Source organism: Onychostoma macrolepis, chromosome 18 (assembly GCF_012432095.1).
Source record: "Onychostoma macrolepis isolate SWU-2019 chromosome 18, ASM1243209v1, whole genome shotgun sequence".
NCBI lineage: Eukaryota > Metazoa > Chordata > Actinopteri > Cypriniformes > Cyprinidae > Onychostoma > Onychostoma macrolepis.
Genome location: NC_081172.1, coordinates 10,564,196 through 10,582,990, shown reverse-complemented (window position 1 = coordinate 10,582,990; position 18,795 = coordinate 10,564,196). Strand labels below are relative to the sequence as shown.

The 18,795-nt window shown below is 37.4% G+C and overlaps 2 protein-coding genes across 6 annotated transcripts in view; one reads left to right on the top strand and one right to left on the bottom strand.

Moving 5' to 3' along the window:
* Positions 1 to 235: 235 nt before the first annotated feature.
* trhr2 (thyrotropin releasing hormone receptor 2) lies at positions 236 to 12,565 on the bottom strand. The gene is made up of 4 exons (XM_058751111.1): positions 12,393 to 12,565; positions 9,629 to 10,358; positions 7,737 to 8,163; positions 236 to 3,931 (listed from the first exon to the last, which is right to left on the bottom strand). Exons 2-4 carry the CDS (start codon positions 10,012 to 10,014, stop codon positions 3,239 to 3,241), a joined length of 1,506 nt encoding a protein of 501 aa, XP_058607094.1. The 5' UTR covers positions 10,015 to 10,358; positions 12,393 to 12,565; the 3' UTR covers positions 236 to 3,238.
* A 391-nt stretch (positions 12,566 to 12,956) lies between these two features.
* Positions 12,957 to 18,795, top strand: part of zc3h18 (zinc finger CCCH-type containing 18) — a 29,262-nt gene continuing 23,423 nt past the window's right edge. For 4 of the 5 annotated variants that reach the window (XM_058751109.1, XM_058751110.1, XM_058751108.1 and 1 more), the window contains exons 1-6: positions 12,957 to 13,135; positions 14,672 to 15,552; positions 16,432 to 16,516; positions 16,860 to 17,020; positions 17,118 to 17,213; positions 18,530 to 18,687. In XM_058751109.1, the coding sequence (XP_058607092.1) occupies positions 14,683 to 15,552; positions 16,432 to 16,516; positions 16,860 to 17,020; positions 17,118 to 17,213; positions 18,530 to 18,687 (1,370 nt within the window). In that variant the 5' untranslated portion in view covers positions 12,957 to 13,135; positions 14,672 to 14,682. The other variant, XM_058751106.1, reaches the window with a different exon arrangement.

The following is an 18,795-nucleotide window of genomic DNA, read 5'->3' as shown; positions in this document are numbered from 1 at the left end:
TATCATCCTTGTTTGTCATTGACTCATATGTAAATCCTCAGAATTACTACACCTATGAGCTGCTATCGACTCATTCGCTTCATATTGCAGTTCCACCAAAGCTGTTGAATCCTCAAGATCGCATACAATGTGAAATCATCATTACTAGACTTTCTGCAACCAGTAATTTTTTTTCTCCACCAGGACATGTGGCAGCATCAACACGAATAAATCAACAACTCATTAAAATTCTGCACTTGTATCCAGCTTTAATTTTCACATAGGTTGCCAAATGAAACCAGAAAGGAGAAAGAAATGTATGTTTTTTCTATTTTTAAAAACAAGCAGAAACTGAACATGCTCACAGATCACTTGCACATAACTCTGATTTCAACTCGCAATTACAATCTGAGCAAACACAGAACGGGCTTCAACTCAAAAGCAAACAGAAGCTTCATATCGCAATACCAACACAATATCAACCATGGTTTTCAAAATAGATTATGTATAAATAGCAGCTATTAATAAAGCTCGCTAGGCTCACAAATTGGAAATGTCTTCTTCTGCAACACCAAGCGAAGCATCAGCCTGCAGAGGAAATCCACTCCTGGCACAGAAACAAGACTAAAAACCGCAGCAATCAACAATTGCGAAACATTATGAGAAAGAGACAAGCGTAGCCTAAAAACTCATAGGTTAAGCATAATACATTTCTTCTTTCCAATGTCTCTTTACATTGATGATATAAACCCAAAACATCAAATTATACGCAGAAAATGAATGAACATATTTGTATTAAGCACGGTACATAAATGTCATATTCAACTGATCTTGAAAACAGTGCTTCAGTGCGGAGCTGCATTCTTCTCCAGAGCAACAACAAAACACTTGAGAGAGCAGTTAGACTTAATGGCGTACTAAAATAACAACACAGGGTTCACATTTCAACTAAAAATGACTATCAAAGTCATGACAGCATCAGAAAATCATGATTTATAACAGATAATCACACCGATGTTGAGTATTACATGGTTCTGCATAAACACAAGGCATTAAAACACATAAAATAGCACTTGCTAAACAACAAAGTGCTTTGAGAATATGCTTCAGCTCCACTGCTTTCCTCCGGGAAAGATATGTTCTGTTTATAGATGATTTATGGTTACATCTGTCCGCTTGCTTCAACAGAAACCATCGGCTCTGTTCTGCGCGGAAGATGTTTCTTGCGCTCCACATAAAAAGATGAATAACTGCACCTGACAAATGGATGCCTGGCTTCGCTCATCTTCCACTAGGTTGTAAATGCAAGGTCTAAAAAGCTCAGACATGCCTCTGGGCACACAGAACTGGTTCTGTTTATTTGGGCTGGAACAAATGGCCAGGCATTAGATCTCCACGTACTGTGGAATTCATCCAGTGATGGCAAATGTTGGCTGTGGGAAAACACAAGTGTGTCATGATGCTTCGGGCCTTATTGGTGGACAAAAGCATTTTAAATGGATCTTATGCCCCGTAGCATCCTGAATGTTTTTAAGGGATAACTCGTCTGTGCTTTAAAAGCAAGATGAGGCTTGTTTGTGTCTCCAAACTCAGTGGAATGAGAGACAAAGTGGGTAAAAAAGTTTTGTGTTGAGAGAAGACACATCCTGGAGCGAAGTCTGCACAATTAATTAAATTCAAGTCGAAATTGTGATATGAGCTTGTGTTATTATTAAAAGGCTGATATTTTAATTAAATATTTAGTTTGTAGTTTGAAAGTGAAGGAGCCACACTGTTTTGTGTGTGTCTTTTTTTTTGACTTGACTGGAGTTCACTTTTGGGTCAACTGAAAGAATTTGGTTCTTTTAAAGGAGACTCAAGTGTGACCGTATGTAACGTGATCCAATGGAAGTACTGACAGATATTTTCTCGCGTATTTTGATGTATATTTGAATGAAACAGATTATCAAAAAAGATAAAACTCTAGGGCGGGGACAAAGGGGCGGGACTTAAGCGGACTACGTGATTGTAGAAGTTTGTCGTGTCACTGGAAGATTGAGATTCACATTTTGGTGAAAAATGATGAGGTAAAATGAAAATAAATAAATAAATAAACATGCATGGATGAATCATTCACAATAAGATCAATGAGATACATTTAGAATGTCGATAGGATTAATTTCCATTTCAACAGTAATTATTTATATTGGAAGCAGATTTTTTTTTCCTAGTATACTATGAAATTCAGCTGGGTCTAATCTTGTTTTGGACTCCATTGACTTTCATTGTATGGAATAAGACTTCGTACATATTTTACGAGGTAGCTAATTCGTACGACCTCACTCGTACAAATTCATACGATTTTTGCTAAATCATATGTATTTTACGAGTTGCACAATTTGTATGAATTTGTACGAATGACCTACACCTAACCCTGCCCTTAAACCTAACCGTACAAAATAGTATGAGTGAGATCCTATGAATTTGTCCGAATTAGCCACTTCGTAAAATACGTACGAATTGGTCGAGAGACAGCGTTGGAATGAAGCATTCTTCAAAATATCTTCTTTTGTGTTCCACATAAGTAAGAAAGTCATACAGGTTTGGAACAGCATGGGGGTGAGTGAACTTTCCCTTTAAGGAAAAGCCCAGTTTGAACTTATTGGAATGCACTACATAATTTTTTACCCAGATTTTTGCTCTGACTTGCAGTCTGGAAGAATTAGCAATAGTTCTGTCGAAGGCTGTCAAACATGTTTGATATTTTGAGTTGATTTTAGAGCACACATTACTTTCATTTGTCATGCATCTCCATATGAGGAGTATGCTTCTGCATGTTTTCTTCAAAATGTCTTGAAAGTCTGGTGGCTTGTGATCCTCAGTTGTTCAGTGTATGATGTCTAGTTTTTCCTCAGTAACCCTTTACAAAGTCGGCCAGTGTATGATGCCTGTTTTAAAATTAGTCTATATTTTTAAGCAGCAGCAATATGAGATGTTAAATGTTTCTTCAAAATAATATGTTTTGTAACAAATCAGTCAGCCCTAGCTGAAGCTCTAGCAGTAGGAGGCATGTGATGCTGGTGCTGACAGCCAAATGGTTCCATTTGTAAATTATGAGGAGAGAGTGGCTCCAGTCTTGCCACCTCCACTGAAGAGTGAGGATGACGCCTGTAAATACAAGTTTTGAATTCCAAGATCCAGCTTTAAAATGAACAACCAGGCTCTATATCGATAAACCCTGCCACTTCAATGAAATATGTACAGTATGTAGCGGAGTGATCTATACAATGCTGTGATTTAACTCTGTGTCATTCTGTTTGGCTTCCCCCACAGTAGATTCGAATACTTCGGCGGCTAGCTGTGTCTGCTCTGTGTTGCTCGTGTCAGCGATAGTATCCTGAGCAGTATTATCGCTTTCCTCCATTATTTTCCCATTATCATTAATCTTGCTCATGTCCACGTTCTCCACTGTAGGCATCTCTTTGTCAACTGAGCTTTTCAATTCGTCTATGTTGCAGTTTCCAACTGCGTTTTTCTTGATGCTTGGCTCAATCTCATTTTTTACACCATCACTAATTAGCTTGTCTATATTTTCCTTGTTGTTCTCCATGCCTTTGTTTGGTTTCTCAGGAGTGACTGAACTGATTTTCTTAGGTGTGCCGTTGGTGTTGTTGCAAAGTCGGGGGTCCCTTCCAAGGCTGTATCCGCTCTGGAGCATGGAGAGCGTCCGCTGGTGCACGTCTTCTCTATGGCAGCGGTACAGCCCACGGAAGGCTGAGCGAAACTTCTGGGACATCAGGTTGTAAACAACAGGGTTGATCGCGCTGTTGGCGTAAATGCAGGTCCTGCAGAAGAGCAGGAACCAGGCATCCAGGTATGGCGTGCTCACGAAGGAGTTAATGAGAACCAGGGTCCTGTATGGCATCCAAAGCAGGGCGAAGAGCACAACCACCACTGCGAGCATCTTAGTGACCTAAAGAGGTGAGAAATGATAAAAGTGGCTCTTTGAGGATTTACATATATAATCACATATGCAGCAATGGACTTAGGTTCAAAGCATTCTTAGTACCTTCTGATTGCTTCCATAAAGCTTCCATATGAATTCATATCACTTCCTTTTAAGTATTTCTAACAATCGCAGCAAGCATGTTCGTCGTGGTCACATATTGTACTATTTTTCATGCCATTAACAGGAAGTCGTTAACAGTGTGAACAGATGTTCATGTGCCAGTTTAACATTCATCTTTTGAATATTTTCTTTTAGCGATATGAATCTTGAATATTTTCTTTTTAACAAGTCACAATGTTCGTATAACGACATAAAATCCTGACTTTTGTCAGGCTGTGCATTTTCAAACAGTGACAAACAAGAAAAACTTAATTTTCTTGTGCAGAAAGAGAAGGATGATAGCAGTGCTTAAGTAATTTCTATTGTTTATTTTTAGTCTATTCTGTTCACACTAAAAAAAAAGTATAATGTTACAAAATATTTCTATTTCAAATAAATGCTGCTTTTTTTGGTTTTTACTTTCCATTCGCCAAAGAAAACTGAAAACAGTATAATAAAATGATTTCTGAAGGATCATGTGATATTGAAGACTGGAGTAATGACTGCATTTTTCTAATAGCTTAAATGAGCTATAATGTAACTATAAATTCATGAAAACATGTCTACTGGAAAACTGTGGCTTACTATGTTTTATTAATAGTTTTCAACTCTTTATAACGTATGTGTTCAAAACCATCATAAGGTCACTTTAACAATTTTGAGGAAACATCATTTTTGTCGATAGACCATGCTTATATTAAAATCTGCAGAATTCACAACAGTGTTCAATACACCATAAATAAATAAATCAATAAAAATATTTATATTTTCAAGGCATAAAAACACATGTACACGAACAATGAAAATAATATGTGTACTGACAATGCAGCACTTGCATGTTTTTTTTGTTAAAGCACATGTATTATTTAGAAAAATACACAAACAGGCTTAGACTGAGTGCTTTGAATTAAATTAAAACTCATCCTTGTCTGAATCTCAAAGAAACAATTGCATTTTACATTATTGTAGCATTAAAACAAATGTAGAAGTCCAGGGCATGCAAACAGAGGGAGTGGTAGAGAGAATGACGGAAAGAGACAACAAGACGAGACGCACTCAAACATCTTCCATCAAACATCAGTCAAACATCATCTTTGCCTCCCCGGTGACGGTTAACAGGCAAACACTGCTGAACCCCTGTGAGAAGGGTGGAATATATCCACACCATGTTTTGTCTGTCAAAGAAAACAAAGCAGTCCTCCCTAGTGTGTCCTCGCTCATTTCAAGCGACAAATACATACTAAAATTCGTCCCATTAACATTCACACGGACTCCTGTGGGGTTCGAGCGTATTCATTGTCTCACGCTAGAGATAGACAACCGGTGACGGAGACCTTCAATAATAATGACAAAATTGTCTGCACAACAAAGCATCTAATTGAAGCCGCGTGAGGCTGGGAGGAGCTCCTTTAATTAACAAAGCAGGAGATAATGACTGCATGACTGGCAGTGACAATTTGAATATGCATTTGAAATATCTGGTTATTGTGATTGCTTATCAATGGAAAACAAGGTCTTAACACAGCACAAACAAAGCCGGCTGCTACTCATGATTAGGTTAAATAAAGGGGAGCCTCTACTGTAGTGATGACTTTATCAGATTCATAGGAGAGATAACTTCACTCAACCACCGCGGTGGCACAGGCATCTTGAATCGTATTGAACTTTATGAAATTTGCAGATGAAGTGATCAAAGAGCTGGAGGTGCGCCGTAACCGAGGTACAAAAGCGGAAGAAAGGGAGCCACTCTTATAACCTCAAAGAGCATAATCTCCAGGAGTATTAAGCATACTTGAGTGAACATCACAAATCATATTATGCAAATGTTCCGCTCAAGTGGGGCACTCTTGAATCTTCAAGATTTTGATCTGAGGCGAACGCAAGCATCTCTGCACACACATAAGTGCACTCGTGGTAAACGCAGGGACATGTGCACGTAAGGTCACTGAATGGTCTGAATTGCATGATATTATCCATTCTTATCTGCTCCGAATCTATCATTAAATTCATTAGATCTATCTCTCTGAACTATCGTTAAAGTCTCAGAACTCAGAAGTATAAGTTTATCTGTCAGGGTTATTATAATTAACTAAAACTAATAACGTACAAAATGTATTACATGAAATTAAATAAATGTTCATTTAAGTAAAAAATGAATATTTATTTTAGTTTAGTTATTTTTTTATTTATTTAACAATCAAGAAAAAACTATATAGACAAAAAGACTAATAAAAATGACAAAAGCAAAATGATTACAATTTTGACTAAAATTAAAATGAAAAAGGAAAATATAACACTAAAAAGTAATACAAAAATATAAAATATAAAAATATTTTAAGAAAATAATAATAAAAGTGTCTTGGTGATACTAAAATACCTGGGTAGTCAACTGTATATATATATATACTGTATATATATAGCAGCAGTCACTGTCAACTGTGTGACCGTGTATATTCATTTTCATTCAGGGCAAAAATCTTCTGAAATTCTTGGCCTTTGCATGACTTCATGCATTTTGTTTTCTCACTGCCTGCATCATATCTCTAATGTCTATGATCTATCACAGAGTCTATTATTCCAGAGTCATAACACAGCTGTGGCTGATGTAGGGACGGTAATGTAGAACCAAACACCCTGATGGCCCCTAATGCCTCTCTTCTGATGAGATAGATCCTGTTGATCTGCTTTATGATGATATTCTGCCATTAGGTACACTTTCACATAAATAATAAGCTCAGATGTTTGGTCTGCATCCATATATGTGTTTATTTGCACAAATGAAGGTGTGCAGAGATATTATTGTGCTTTATACAGAACTCCAAACCAAAAATGACTACATTTAGAAAACATTTAGTATAAATTACTTCCATTTTGATGCTATCAGTAAACGGTGTTGGTAATGGTTCCAAAATGTCACCCAAACAGATTTTTTCTTATCCTAAAGTACAATTAGACCTCATTCACTACATAAAAATCTGCATCTTTAATTAAGCATTGTCATATAGACAGCAAGCCAATAAATAGAAAGGTAACATTCATTTAGAATCAGACAAAGCCGAAAAATGAATGTGGCTTCTGATTGAGTGACTCTGATTCAAACCTCTGACTCGCTAGCAGATTCGAAGCTGTGAATTCTTTTGACTGAATCATCAAAAAGAATCAGTGACTAAGAGTCATTTGTTCACAAATCGGACACCAAGGTTTGTGCTGTTAGTTGTTGCAGTTGATAAGTTTTACGACTGCCACCAAAGGCAGCTAGGTATCAGTTACTGTAGTTATCTTTTCAAATTTTTATGCAAAATTCTAGTCACTTGGCTTTTACAAATTAAGATGCAACCAAGTAAAATATAATATTAAATAAAAGACTGACTTCATTATCTAAATATTGCCAATTAAATGTGTCAGTTACTTTAAATAGGCTGCTATTTTAATCTCCACCAGAAAAATATCGACACATTCTTCTCCTCACAAACTGACATTTAGTAGAGTGAAACATTATTCTCATAAAAAAGAGAACTGACCTTTCAAAAAACAAATGTGAGATAATAATCATAAGGCACGGTACTGGAGGGAAGAACTGCCGCCTCGTTTGCCCTCAACTGCAATCTCAGTGGATATCAAAATGTGGAATTAATGTGGAAACTGTCTAAACACAAACTTTTGCACACACACACAAGCACCTGTTTCCGGAAGAAAGCGCGCTCTTTGGGCGTCCCTGACGACCCGCTTTTCCGGTGTCCACTGGTTCTTTGCAGCTCCTCCTGAGAGTGGGGGCGGTAATGGTACCTGAGACTGGTGGGTGGGGCAGAGGATTCAGGTAAAGGATTCGGGCGATGAGACCGTAAAGAGCAATGGCCAGGAGCAGCGGGATCACATAGAAGATGGCGAAGTCGATCAGGTAGATGGGCAGGTAGAGGTCTCGAGAGACGCGGTAGCCACACTGAACACGACCATCAGGGTTCACCTGGATGTCCACCAGGAACAGCCAGAGCATACAGTATACACAGGTGAATGCCCACACCCCGGCAATGATGCGTTTGGCTCGGGATACTGTACAGACCGTTTGAGCCCTCATTGGGTGACATATAGCGATGTATCTGTGGAACCAAGAGAAAATAATAATGTTTATTATTTAATAAAATATATTTAATATATTTATTTAAAGTATTTCTTACTTAGGAGTCACACTTGTCATTCTCATCAGCCATAACAGATTCGTTAAAGTAATATTTCCTTTTTAATATTTTGTATTTTGAAGGGATTTCATGGTACTAGACAAACTCTCTTCAAATGACTGCATGACTCTCTCTATGCATCATTTATTTATATATAAAATAATACAAATATTAAGAAAAAACATAATACAAAATAAAGCAAAAGTATTTTGATTGGAGCCATCTGGTGGGAAAAATAAAGAATATCAATAACATGGTATAACAGGTGCATGTATAAGCCTAAATATAATAGTGTTGTGTATTCTCTAGTTGTTCATAATTACTTATATTAGCTTTAACATTTGTGAATATATATATTTAGACATTATCAAAGACTACTTTGTCAAGGCTATTTGTAGATTGTACCCTAAATATTTGCTTTTTATTTTTGTATTTTTCATTTATTTCCTTCCTTTTTTACTTCAAAGATAATAAGTTTGACAAATTTTTAAGACTATATATTTAGCCTTTTTTGTATTTATATAGTAAGTGCCACATACTCACCAAGTTTCATACCATTCCAATGAAGTAAAACCTTTATAAAATTCAAAATGTAAACTGTTTGCTCTAAAAAAAAAAGGGTTTAAAGGGTTAAAGGGTTAGTTCACCCAAAAATGAAAATTCTGTCATTAATAACTCACGATGCATGCGCAAGTTTTCCCCAGAACGTAATCAACATAATCAGTGTTGTTTACGTTCAGAAGAAAACGTGTACATGCTAAACGTAAACAGTGCTGATTACGTCGATTACGTTCCGGGGAAAGTGCGCGCATGTGTCATGGTACTCTCCAAAGTGGCGGAAGGTGTTGACTCAGGGAGAAGAATTGTTGAATAAGTTATTTTATTTTTGTTTTCTTTGCGCACAAAAAGTATTTTCGTAGCTTCGCAAAATTGAAGTTGAGCCACTGATGTCATATGGACTGTTTTATCGATGTCCTTACTACGTTTCTGGGAACATTTCAGTTGTGTTGTTGTCTATGCATGGTCAGAGAGCTCTCATATTTCATCAAATATATCTTAATTTGTGTTCCAAAGATGAGCAATGGTCTTGCGGGTTTGGAACGACATAAGAGTAATTAATGACAGAATTTTCATTTTTGGATGAACTAACCCTTTAAATATTGATATTTAAAATGCTGAAATCCTCCATAGCAAAAAAAAAAAAAAAAAAAGTCGATTTGTTTGTATACCTAAAATAATGAGCCACAAAAACTACCATTCATTGTTAGAGCATTTATGTTATTATATTATCTTCATATCATTTTACTTATTTTCATATTACAAAACTATTGAGTCCAGCTCTGAGCCATTTAATCTCAGTTTTATGTTACTTCATTTTAGGTCTTACCTCTCCACAGTGAAGGCTGTAATCGAACAGGAGGATGCATTAATACCAAGGTACTGAAAGTAGGTGATGCCCAAGCACCCAGCATGCCCATACACCCAGGTGGCCATCAAGCTCTCGGAGATATTCGGCAGACCCGCGGCCACCAGGACCATCAGGTCTGCCACGGCCAAGCTCACCAGATAGCAGTTGGTGGGTGTACGCATGTGGCGTGTGGTAAGAACCACCAGCACAACCATGATGTTTCCCACTATGCCCACACCACACACCAGCAGCACCAGGAACACAGATACCGTCTTATACTCCAGGGACTCGGACACAGCGTCCCCAGACCCAACCAGGGAGATGTTGGTGGGGGTATCCATTCTGGAGCTCACATTTTCCTGCATGATTAGTCCTCTTGATGTGAGTATTTACATACAAGATGTGAAGAAACAGGCAGAAATCAAATTGGTGGTGGAGAAAAAAAAAGCAGAATATAATCTTTTTGATATTCAAAAGATTGAATATGAAAAAAAACTGTCTGTTCAGTTCCAGCTTTTATTGATGTTCTTTTCACTTATTAAGTATGTTGTTTAATTTTCTTGGCTTCAACAGCATAATGATGTTCATCTGCTGACCGCAGCCCATTATTTCTTCTGTAACGGTATCCTTCCATTAAAAGCATCGCATTGAAATCCAGAGGCTAATTTTTTTTCCCACATTAATGCAAGCGTCCATCCAATTGATCACTCTGGAATAAAAGATTGCAGAAGTCAGCAGGGAAAAAGCAAGTCTCAATCACTGTTAAGAGGATTTCATAGCCGTCTGTTAATTACTAAATAACAGTCCATTTCATCTGGCGCAAAAAGATAAGGCGTACACTGAGGTGGGAGCATCACATATTAAAATAACATGATGCAGACACAGACTTCCTATTTGTTCTCTTTACAAATATTCCCATAACACTTGTTCTAGTAAGGATTTTAGGAGACTTCCTCTGAACATTATTGAGACAGGATGAGAAGCTTTTAATTATTCAAATGAGACATTTTAAGTGGTGCACAGCCATAAGTAGGGAAAATCACAGAAAGACTTGCTACGCAGCTGCTGTTGCAAATGGCATGTTTAATATCCAAGGATCTTTAAATCAAATACAACATTCATATTGTTTTTTTCCCTACACATTGAATTATCTTAGAAATCTTCGAATTATCTCAACAGCTCTTTTTACGTGTATATTTCACAAAAATAAACCAAATGGTAGAAACGTCTGTTGTATATTCAGCAAGAACACAATGTTTACCAAAAATATTCTTTGATAACATATTAATTGTAGTGTGAAAATTGTGTTTTGGAATCCATTAAAGCCCCTAAATGGGGCCAAGACGTTGTTCACAGGAGCTTGAAAAATCCAGACATCTGTTGCTCTTTTCAACCGTCTCTTTGCCTTGTAAATAAGACTGCATTGCCTCGCGGGGCTTCCCTAATAAATTGAGGTGGACACGATGAGAAAAGTAATTTAACTCATTCCCGAATTCCCAAACCTGCAAAACCCTGCTCGGACTTCATCTTACTCTATTTCATATTCCATTATTACTGCTCTGGCAGTGCAGATATGTACGAGAGCACTGCGGTTTCCAATCGTGTAAACTGAAGAGGTGTGTGTGTGTGTGTGTGTGTGTGTGTGTGTGTGTGTGTGTGTGTGTGTGTGTGAGTGTCCCTCAATGTTTATTACGCTGTCTTTGCTTGAATAAAAAAAAAATATATATATAGTATAAAGTAAATGGCAAATAATAATGAGTGGCTACACCTGTTTTTCAGAAGCACTACAGTATTTGTAACATCCATCAGATTTCTGCTGTCACATATATAAAAGAGAGCTCTTCCTTTTCTTTCTCTGAGCTTGATTGGATGATGGGAGATTCAGACGTGCTGCTATGAAACGGGCTGTCATTCACATTTGTTTAGCTCTCCTAATTGACTGTATCACTACCAGAATCATAAATCAGTAGAATGCACTCAAAGGCAAACAGCACGGCTGTGTCCCAAAACCTACTGATCTGCCTACCTAGACTGCATTTTGGAACGCCACAGGCTGCTTCCAAAATGGTACATGCCTAAAACCGCTGTCTAGGTAGTTATCTCACTAGATTTAAGACTCAACCTACTGTCCGTGCGAAAATCACAGTCTGTCTTATAAATTTGCACCTGAACAGGAAAGCAGACGTTTCATTAATACATCGGAAATATTCATAATTCGAGTAAAATGAATAATTTAGAGTTTTGAAAAAAAAATTTAAAGCAACATTCCATTGTTTAAGCAAGTTGTTAAAGCAACATCCAGTTTGCAAAATATTTTGGCGCCTTAAAAGATTGTGAATTTATGAACCTCTCGATCTAGGCTACAAAAAAATAAAATAAGTAAAAAATACACGCTCAGCTTGAATTTTTATATCGCAATATTACAAACGTTCAATTATATATTTTATAGAATTATATAAACGTTAGTAAACATTAGCACCGATCTTCTACCTGAGCAGCTTTATATATTAAAATAGACTTGAACGAAACAAGCTAGAAGAATTTCAGTCTTGTAAAACGCGCAGCTCTTTAACCATCTTGGTAAATACTTAGCCTATAAATGCATATTATACACACACACCTTTGTCTTCAAAAATAACACTTTTAGGAATGAAGTTCTGATTAAAGAAATTACTTAAAATTAGCGTATTACAGGAAACTGACATCGATAACTTCTCAAGGTAGAGAATAAAGCGTCTCCTACCAGACATCATTCTTGTAGTTTGGAACCAAAACAGCTCTCGTGCGGTGTCGGCTGTAAACCCCAGATGAAAAACAAAATGCACTGATATGAAGTATTTGACATGACGAGCAAATAATCTGATCTTGTACAGAAGCGCTAGTAAATGCACTCTTAACTGTAAGTCTTCTTAACTGTTGGTCCCTTCATCACAATAGCGCCCCGTAGTGGGAGAATCTGCCGGTAATTCAGGCATGTGTCGAGTGATTTGAGGCACACTGTATGCTGTAATTAAAGATGCATTCACAAAATGTTCTAACCCTAAATAAACGAATATTATTTTTGAGAAATGTGTATAAATGATGATACGTTATATAATTTTATCATTTGCTCCTGTATGACCTCAGTAGGCTATATAAATATTGTCCCCGTGTGTATGAATGTATGCCTCAGTATATTTGTGTATTGAATATTGAATATATTTATTTTACGTGGTTTTCTAATAATAATTTAATAATATTTCCATTATTTTACTTGCTTGTATATTCCATGCAACGAAAAAAAAAAAAATCATCTGGTCGCGCTTTGATGACGTCTGGGTAATGGCCGCTCTCACTGTGTAGTGCAGGGTTTATGAATTTCTCCGGTAGAGAAAAATAAGAACCCCAGACAGATCGCTCATTGTTTGACCACAGTCACCCCAAGGAGAGAGACCGGGTGACTCCCTACACTGAGACCCTGTCTCCCGAGACTCTGTGGTTTGAAAGGTGACCGAATGTGTTTTAATACGCGATGTCCGTGTGTTGTGCAGGAGGGAGCGCTTTATTGTTGCATGAGATTTTAGCCAGTGTGCATCGAAGAAACATCGTGCAACGCAGTAACTCGTGAATTTAGACTTAGAAAGTAACGCATGTGTTATTTAAGCTCAAGTCTTGGCGTTTAAGTGGCGCGATCGTTCGGAAAATGTCGGAAATGGTGTCGTTTTCTAGTGTGCGGGCAGGATTCGGGCCTGTTAGCCGCATCGCCATCAACGAGCTCTCCCGTTAAAGATAAAGCGGCTAGTAAGACATGTGTCGGTCTCCCTCTCATGAATCCATTGCCTTAAATCTGAGAAGGTAAACAAGTTCCAGATGATTCAATGATTGGCCTTTGTGTGGTATGGAAGAGTTTATGTTTATGAGTTTAAGTTTTGAATGCGGTTAAGCTATTTTACGTTAGCAGGCTAATATTGAGGTGGTGTTATGGAAGAACTAGTAGGGTAATTAATTCGTTTTAATAGGGATTTTGTTATGAAAGTGTACCTTTTATATAAATTCACCATTGTATAGTTTTCACCTAAATACCATTGATATTAAAATGATTGTTTCTACAACAAAAACTGTTAGCTTTGTATGACACTGTCATTCTAAAATAAATAGTGATAAGCGTTTAATATGTGAGATATCAACCGCAGTAAAGCTTATTTTCGGTCATTTTACAAACGGTATGAAATTTTTAATATTTGAACAATGTTAACATTTAAAAGCTTACAAGTACAAATAGCTGTAGTTGTTTTATATTTGGTTTTAAGTCAACCCTCAGGGGTCCAGCATTGACTTTATCTTTTCATATATATATATATATATATATATATATATTCAGATGCAAAAGCTTCTAAGTGCCATCTAAAATTTTCACCTAAAATGAGCACTTTTTAAAATTTTTATCAGACTCCTGTGTTTAGGTTCAGTAGTTTTATTCTAATAGCAATGCATAGGTCCTTTTCAATGCAATTAAAGTGAAATAAATATAGGAGCCTGATAAAAATGCTCATTTTAAAAGAAAATTTCAGACGGAGCTTAGAGGATTTTGCATCTGAACTCTACACACACACACACACACACACATATATATATATATATATATATATATATATATATATATATATATATAGTTTTGTAAATTAATACATTTATTAATACTTAGAATTACATTACTTAAAAAAAGATCATATGCCAAATATGAATTTACTAAATTTGTTGTAGGCAGTGTTTTAGGAAGCTACTGGTTTTAGGATGTCAAAATTTAAAATATAATTGTAAAAGCATATTTTAATGGAAAAATCTGTTCTTATCTTTATAAATGTTATTTTTTATGTATTTGTTATTAAATATAATTAATGCTAAAGTATTTAGTAGATTTGTTATGAAGGTGTTAGGTTTTTAAGTGTTTTAATTATTTAGAGTGGGTCTTAGAAGGTGTTAACTTAGACTTTCCCCCTATTCTGTACTAACTGTTTGGCTGATATTAAATGTCTGCTTCAGAGTTCTTGCTGATGGATACGCCTGAGAGCCCCACCCAGTCCCCACAATCTCCTGAGGAGGAGGAGAAGGGTCTCTCTGACAACGAGCTGCTGGAGTCGCCTGAGTCTCCAGCAGAAGTAGACAAGGGAGTGTCAGACAGTGAGCTTTTGAATGATGATGAGAATGAAGTACAGGAGGGTGGAGGAGACTCAGACTTTGAGGATGGAGACAGGGTAGCAGCTGGACGAGAAGATCCTGAGGAGGTATCAGACTTGGAAGACTACAAGATGGACAGGGAGGAGAGAGAAGACATCCACCAACAAGACCTCGGTTTGACGGTCCGAGGAAGCAGACAGAATGCTAGCCAGTCTCCTGAGGAGGAAATCCTTGAGACGCCGAGATCACCTGATCCTGACTCGCCAGGGCCAGAACACGAGCGACCTTTCACCCCAGCAGAAGAGGAGGAAGGTGAGGCAACCACCAAGTCTGGCCTTGGCCGTGCTGAGCTTGAAGAAGAGGATGATGAGGAAGAAGAGAGGAGGCGGCGGAGGAGGGCGGCGATGGTAGTGAGTGATTTGAAGGACGAATCTTCTGTGTCCAGAGATCTGGATGAACATGAGCTGGATTATGATGAGGAGGTTCCAGAAGAGCCGAGTGCTGCTGCTCCTGAGGAGGATGAGGGAGAGAAGGGTCCCGCCGGGGAGGATGGAGAAGATGAGGAAGAGGATGATGAAGAGGAGGAGAAAAGACGGAAGAAAAGGGAAAGAAAACCAATTTTGCCCCCAGATAAAGACACACCGCTAAGAAAATCTGAGGACTCGAGGGAGGGAGGCAGGAGAGATTCGTTCCGTGATAAAAAGAAAGAGGAAGATGATGGAGAGATTGATGAGGGAGAGATAGATGTAAGTATGTTGAAATCATTTGTGATTAGCATATGATAATAGGAGCTGTTTGATCTCAGCCACTGCAGAGCAAGTAATGACATTTTTTTTCTTATGTTTTATTTTTTGCTGATAAAACCATTGCTTTTTAATTTAGTAGTCTGTGTTTTTAATTTGATGAAACCCAAGGACATTTGTGTAAGTTTATTTTGCATGACGCAGAGAATTTATTTTTATGACCAGCCCACAACAGTAGAGGGAGCAATTGAATGCAATATCTTTTTTTCTAGAATGGAAATGACACAATGCTGCCAAATCAGAAAACATAATTACAATATTCTATCACATGATCAACTAATTTTATACTATGTAAATAAAGTATGTAGTTACACTACCATTCAAAAGTCTGCGAAAAATGTCTGTTGTTTTCACCAAGGCTGCATTTATTTAATTAAAGTTACAGTGAATAGAGTAATATTGTGAAATAATATTAAAATTTTAAATAAATTTTCTATTTAAAAACATTTTGGAATGTAATTTTAATTTTCAACATCACACAATCCTTCAGAAATCATTTTAGTATGATGATTTGGTGCTCAGATAGAATTTGAAATTGAATTTGGCTGCTTTATATAATTTTTTTTAACCATGATACTTTTTTCAAGATATTTTGGATGAATAGAAAATTAGAAAGATCAGCATTTATTTGAAATATTTTTTTTAAACAATGTAGAAGTCTTTACTTTTAAGTCAATTTAATGTATCCTTGCAGAGTAAAGTATTAAAAAATCTTATTGACCCCAAACTTTTACACAGAAAATCACCTACCTTTGGTGTAGAATAAAAAAAAAATCCAGTCATTATTAGGTGCTGTAATGAGTTTTTCTGTTAATTCTTTAGGATGATGATCTTGAGGAGGGGGAGGTGAAGGACCCCATGGACAGGAAGATCAGACCCCGACCCATCTGCAGGTTTTTTATGAAAGGTAGTTCTTCATTCATGTGATTTCCTGAATAGTTTAAATCTGCTGATACAGCTTTTCTACATATCAAATCTTGTGTTTATGTAGCCCAAGGCAATTATTTAACAATTTACCTTGATGATAACATGCTTTGAAGTTTGATAAGCCTCCCATTTACTTTGTTGTTCAGCGTGTGCCTAAATTTCAACAGTAGGGGGAGCAGTTGAATGCTGTTTTTTTTCTATGAGCAAATTTGTATTCAGAGCACATATTCCAAAAGCAGTGGATGGTTTTGATGTCAATGCTTTTTTTTAAACTATCAATATATATTTAAATATCGCAATGGCTTCTGTCTGGTCTCTTGCAGGTAACTGCACCTGGGGCATGATCTGTAGGTTCATCCATCCAGGAGTCAATGATAAAGGCAACTACTCCCTTATCTCCAAGCCAGATCCCTTCTCTCCTAACGGAGCACCTCCTGGAGGAGGAGGAGGTGGACCTCACCCCCTCATGCCTGCTAACCCCTGGGTATACATCCTTTATGATTCATTTTCTACTTTTTTTTTGTACCTAAATTAAAATTGTTTAAATTTCAGTTCAACATTTGAATCTTGTTTTCTTCCAGGGAGCCCCTGCCGTAGAAGAGTTGCCTCCTCCTCCACCTCCCCTAGATCCTCCGGTGGAGAGCGCCTGGGAAAGAGGCCTTAGACATGCCAAAGAGGTACGGTCATCACCACCATACCCGTTTTAAAATTGTTTTTGAGTGAACAATTAAAGGGGTGGTTGATTGCAATTTCACTTTTTTAACGTTAGTTAGTGTGTAATGTTGCTGTTTGAGCATAAACAATATCTGCAAAGTTGCAGCACTGAAAGTTCAATGCAAACAGAGATATCATCTTTTAAAATTCTGGAAATTTAATGCCTACAAAAACGGCTGGTAAGGGACTACAACGAACTACTTCCCGGGTCTGATACGTCAAGGACCCAGATAAACCCCACCCTTGGGAACATGTAAGGAAGGGGGCGAGGCCATGCTGTGCTGCTTTAGAGAAGAGGAAGAGAAAACTAGGGGTGCACGTAAAAATCTATTCATATATGAATCGCGATTCTGTCTTCTAACGATTCTAATGGATTCACAAATTTCAAAATTAATGTTCTAAAACAGCCATTCTTAATACTGTTCCTCGCATACATTTTCACATAGCAATGAGAAGCGTTATACATGGACGCGTGTGCGGTTGCCGTACTGTATTAAAGCTTTAATCAGAATAAAACCGTATATTAAAAGCTAACATAAGCAGTAGCATAATAACAGCGTATCTAAAAGTATGAGACAACAAACATACCAATAAGAGCCGTGCTTGCACAGGTTCTGCGCAATCCTGTTCACTAATATTCTCTGTGTCTCAATCGGGCTCAAATTAATAAGGAATATAGACGACGCCATTGTTTACAATACAACCGGAGCACATGCCGCTGAGCTGCGGGGCGGGACATTTAGACACACACTCGGCGGTTTAGTGAATCACAGCCAACTAACCAATCAGAACCCATCACGTATTTCTGAGGGAGTGGCTTCATAAAAACAGGAAATAATCGAGGCGTTTGTCAGAGAAGGGACAGAGCGGTGTGGAATAAAGGTAAATTATATGAAAAATAATGCTTTTTTAAAAAAACGAAGCATGAACACGTTAGACTGCACCCCATAAACACAATCAAGCCTAGAAAATAACCAGTAAACCTCCCCTTTAAAAAAGTTCCATTTCTAGGTATTGTTATACTGTCTATGGGTTTTTTGAGGGGAACTCATTCATTCAAATGAGTCTGTAGTGTGTTCTGCAGTGGTTTTGTGATAACAAAAAAAAGGGTCCGCTTTGTAACTGAGACAAAATGTTATATGTGTTTTGATACTCATGCTATGCTAAATACGATGCTTGCGTTACTTCGGGGAGGATGTGTTAGACAAGAAAGGTTACCAGTTAATTTGAATAATTGAGTGCCTTGATCCACCTTTTTCCAACTCAAATGTTCCCTTAGGTGTTGAAGAAAGCCACCATCCGTAAAGAGCAGGAACCCGACTTTGAGGAAAAACGTTTCACCGTAACCATAGGTGAAGATGACCGCGACTTTGACAAAGAAAATGACTTCTTCAGGGAACGCGGCTATCGTATCACCAGAGAAATCCGAGATGCTGGGTACGAAACAATGACTTATCAGGAATTTAATCAGAGTTTAAATCTCTTCCATTTGTTGCCTTTGTTTCTGCTGGTTCATGAAGTTCAAATGTGGTTGTGGGCGGTTTA

What these genes read in the sequence shown, in the direction of transcription:
- trhr2 (XM_058751111.1), bottom strand. Translation starts at nt 10,014, where the DNA reads ATGCAGGAAAATGTGAGCTCCAGAATGGATACCCCCACCAACATCTCC. An exon ending in ACAGCCTTCACTGTGGAGAG is followed by an intron (nt 8,164 to 9,628) that starts GTAAGACCTAAA and finishes TTGGTTCCACAG; the next exon opens with ATACATCGCTATATGTCACC. An exon ending in CCGGAAACAGGTGCTTGTGT is followed by an intron (nt 3,932 to 7,736) that starts GTGTGTGCAAAA and finishes TCACCTCTTTAG; the next exon opens with GTCACTAAGATGCTCGCAGT.